At 34.8% G+C, this 4,469-nt stretch overlaps 3 protein-coding genes across 3 annotated transcripts in view; all 3 read left to right on the top strand.

Annotated features, from left to right (window-relative positions):
- Window positions 1-3,238, top strand: part of LOC100177166 (BMP-2-inducible protein kinase-like) — a 13,598-nt gene extending 10,360 nt beyond the window's left edge. The window contains exons 19-22 of the mRNA XM_018814935.2: window positions 605-804; window positions 1,239-1,341; window positions 1,675-1,825; window positions 2,172-3,238. Coding sequence (XP_018670480.2) covers window positions 605-804; window positions 1,239-1,341; window positions 1,675-1,825; window positions 2,172-2,262 — 545 coding nt within the window. The 3' untranslated portion in view covers window positions 2,263-3,238. The remainder of the gene's footprint in view (window positions 1-604; window positions 805-1,238; window positions 1,342-1,674; window positions 1,826-2,171) is intronic.
- Window positions 1-4,469, top strand: part of LOC100184470 (deoxycytidine kinase) — a 19,340-nt gene that overhangs the window by 2,829 nt on the left and 12,042 nt on the right. The gene's annotated exons all lie outside the window — the stretch shown is intronic.
- Window positions 1-4,469, top strand: part of LOC104266407 (ribonuclease P protein subunit p29-like) — a 13,822-nt gene that overhangs the window by 3,214 nt on the left and 6,139 nt on the right. The gene's annotated exons all lie outside the window — the stretch shown is intronic.

Here is a 4,469-nt window from a genome sequence, read left to right as displayed (position 1 = left end):
AATGGGTTCAAGGCTCGTCGCTGCTACCATTGTGGTCGTATGTGTCCTTGGCAAAGACACTTACGACAAATTGCTCCAATCCAGTGGCACTAATGGGTTGTCCAAATTATCAGCCATACATGAAAAATATATGAAAAAATCCAATTAAAAATAATCACCCCAAAGTAACATACATGGTAAATCGTAAGCTGGCACGAGGTGTTAAACCTGTGTGATCACGACTGTCGTTTCCCGGCCACGCGAGGATAAAGTAAGTTACATTCATTCATTCACCAATTAATCTGTACATGAGTTATAGGTGTTAGTATGTTAAGTACTATTTTTAGCGCAAAAAAACAGATTTTACCAGATGTTTAGCCTAGTGGGTATGAGTTCGTGATTTGACATAGCTTTTATTGCATGCATATGTCACATGTGACATATGTCCTTGGATAAGACGCTTAATGACATGATGTCTTTCCACATAGGAGACAAAACGTTCATAAAAATCATGAAACAAACACCAGAAGATCTCTTTCACATTTACATAATCACTTTTCAAACATCTATAATTCTGAGCTCTTTTTTTGGCAGTGTTTCCAGTTTTATAACTTTATTACACCAGGTTCAAAGAACAAGGTTGAAGAAGTTGGAGTTATAGATGAGTTCGGCAGCACTCCATTCACTGAAGTACCAACTGATATAACAGCAGATCTACCTGAGGAGGAAGCAAGCCACAACCCGTTTGATTCGGCTCCATTTTCAGCGCAAGTAGTTGTGGAAAGCAAGGAAGACACGGACCTGTTCGGTTCAGCACCCTTTGTTGTAAGTATCCTGTGACCTGTTGAAACAATAATCAACAGTCTGTAAGAATTGTAAGGATCGGTTCAATAATTCTTTGAATATTCTCTGTTACCACAGAATGGGACGACAAAATAAAAAAGGCTATTCCATCTCCCCCACCCTACTATATATCTAATAGTCAAATGTTGTGACTTAGTAGTTAGGCACTTGTTTTGTAACTAAAACATACTTTTCAATATGATTTAAGCATATCTGTCCTTTGGCAAGACACTTGCTCTAACCTCTAACCCAGTGGTCACTAATGTGTTTGTAGCTATCTGAGTGTCAGGGTAATGAGCCAACTCTGAACTTTATCTTAGATCCCATAGTGTACCATGCTGTAGGTGTAGGGCCTCACCCATATGGATTAATAATAGAAGATACCTAATATGTTGTTAATGGTTTTGTTCTTACAGCCAGAAGCTGAGGCAGCTGATGCTACCGATGGGAAACTACAAAGGAAGTCTGCTGTAAGGTACCAACATGCAAGCAAAGTTCCAAACATGAGTGTGGCACGAGGTGTGTAATAAAAACCACTTCCCCATTACAATGTAATGTATTTTTCATGCAGAAGAGTAGTAACCTTGAGTTTGGCTATAAACAACTTGAATTTATTTCTTTAAAGTAGATCTTATAGTAGGTGTCGGTAAGATGGATACCATGGCATACAACATTTCATATTTCCTCACAGTTTCTTAACAATTAACAACTTTTCTTTAGAGGAGAAAGGATACAATTCATAATTTTGTAAATAATCATTGTTTTTCACCAAATCAGACAATAAAAATGAATAAAAACATGGAGACATGTATCTTACAGGCAACCTACTATATAAAGTATGTTTTTCATCAGGTTTAAGGGAACAAAAGGAAACAAATCGACGGAATCGTCAGCGTCGAATTTCAAGAAGCAGCAGCAACAGTAGCAGTGGAGGAGGGAAGTCAAGGAGATCTAAAGTTAAAGATGTCAACAAGAAGAATGTTGACCAACCTCAGAATCCACAGTCAGTGTAGAATTTGACATTGTATTCTTGGGCATGTTTTATAGTTGTACATATGCCATAGTGATCTGTTCTATGTGGGTGAGGTTCAGCAGCATGACATGCTGTAGAACATGAGATTTAGGCCATATTTTTCTCATTACCACAACACTGTGTATGTACATTATACTCTATATGGGTTAGGTATTGGGGTAATGGTCAAATCTGGTCTTAAATCCCAGCTCTTCAAAAAGGTATTGGTGAGGTCCCACAGTCATCATGGGACCTGAAATTTAGGCCAGAATTGATCTATTACTCTAAGTAAGCTACTATAAAATACTTAGCTAATTCTAGGTGTTTTTAATTACAGACCAACTAAAGAAAGTGAATCGACAGACTTGTTTGGTTTTTCTCCTTTTAAACCAGGTTCAAGATCTGACTGTGAGGTTCCAGTTCAATGAATACATAGAGATCCTAAGTGCTACCTTTATTTTCATTGTCATTCCATTTAGTAGTCAGGTTGTGGTAGTTATCTAGGCCTTTATGCAAGGTATGGTGGCTTGCTACATCAGTAACATTGTATATTTAACCGCATTTTATTTCATTATATGTTTCATTAAGCTCAAATTCACTAGGTTAAAATTAAAGGCTTATTGTTACGCCTTCTAAGTAAAATCACATTTCGAAATCATTAGGTTTAAATTTCGAATATTTTGCACTTGTTTTCTGATTTTTTAAAGATGCTTGGTTTTTGAACCTGCCTACAGATATATGAATTCACAAAAACAGGTGGTGCAGGTAGTAGTTAACAGTGTTTGGGTCTTTCATACCATAGAGAGACACCAGAGTTGGCACAATAGCAATACACTTGTCTCCTGCTTTGCTTTCTTCAATTTGCTCGTACCTAGAGTGTTTTTAGATTAATTGTGCAGGATGAGTTATAACTTAAGCTTCAATATTTCTATCGATATATATTTTGAGAAACTGTTAAAAAATATAACAAAAAGGAGTTGCTTAGAAGTATGGAATGTCACATCAGCTCGCATTTTGCTGTGTTTTTCATATTCACAATTCATTGTAAAGCTTATAATATCTTGTGCCATATTTTATCATGAGACATGTGTTCATGAATACGCACAGAACTACTCTTTATAATCTTTTATTGAAATTGAAATCATGTTAAACCATATTTGTTTCCAGTTATAATCTTGTATTCAAATTATGTTAAACCATATCTGTTTCCAGGCGGCTAGTGACTGTCATAATATAAGTTATGTACTGTACGCAACATTTACAACACATTATTTTAGGCTGGTTGGTTCCACGCTGTGTTAGAAGCTTCTATATTATCTTTTCACTTCATATGTTTGCGTAAATCATACTGTATTCGTGTAATCCAACTTTAATTTATATGAAATAGACAGAATCCCTCTTTCAGCCAATCTGGCCAATGCTTTTGTTTAATAGATTTAGTTTAGTATGGCATGTTTGTGGTATAGGTTCAGAAATGTATATGATATAGACTTTGATAGATAGAAGCATGTGTTTTGACTTAGTTGAGAAATTCCTAGAACTTGCGCATATAATAGATTAATGTCATGAGTATTAATTTAGGTTAATGTAAAAGTAAGGCAGAATACATTGTCTAAATATCATCATAGTGAACGGTTACTCCGTACCAGAATTTACCCCTTCCGTGAACTACATTCTGGAAGCTTCCTGCAAAATCGTTGGTTAGCGCTCACACATACTGATGCCGTGGTAGAATTAGGAGCGCCGTAGTCATTTGTTAATGTCGACAAATGTATTATTAAACCTAATTTTCAAAGAACAGTAATAACAATATTTTTCTAAATAAAAAAAGTTGTGTTTAACACTCAAAACGTTATTTACTTCACATATATCTTCGATTTTTTTTACAGATATGTTTTCAATCGATGTGACAATACTTGTACTGGGCATGTGCGTTTGAATTTCTCGTATTGTGTTTGGTTACTAGACGTTTTCTGTTTGCAGTTCTACACTCATTTCTGGCGGAAGAGTTATTCTGGAGCATAAGTATTTAATTTAAAGCATAAAAATGGTAAGTTTAATGTAAATTTATCTTGTAATAGGATGTTGATCAATAGATATTGACGTTTAAGTGCCTTAAATTATGAAACAAACTTCGCATGCCAACGGTTTTTAAAATCTTTACACTGTCCACACAATTATATCTACTTTTATATTTAATCATATTTTATGTAAACTTGGTGCTAGTGAAGAATCTTCCCCCCCACCTTTTTTGGTAACCACTAACCCCTATAACCAACCAAGGTGATCCTAGAATACAGATATTCTAGCGGCCATTTTCGATACCTTTTACTGGTGCCACCAACCTAAAATTTGGACACTGTACTAACTAGACCCCAGCGGTACCGATTCTAAAATGAAAACTTTAAAATTCGAAAAAATATTAATTATGAATATTAATATTCGTCATAAAAACATATTTATAGAATTTTCTCCCGATCCAGCTTCGAATATGTTATAGCGCCAAGTGATACCTAAAATATGAAACATTATTTTCTTTAAAAAAGTGCGGGGATAGATGTTAAATATAAAAAAGTATGATCATAACTTGAATCATATAAATATTATATTTTTGATTTTTTTTGCGAAAATATAA

Source organism: Ciona intestinalis, chromosome 14 (assembly GCF_000224145.3).
Source record: "Ciona intestinalis chromosome 14, KH, whole genome shotgun sequence".
Classification (NCBI taxonomy): Eukaryota; Metazoa; Chordata; class Ascidiacea; order Phlebobranchia; family Cionidae; genus Ciona; species Ciona intestinalis.
Note: the sequence above shows the minus strand (reverse complement) of the source record. Positions and strands in the feature narration are given on the sequence as shown.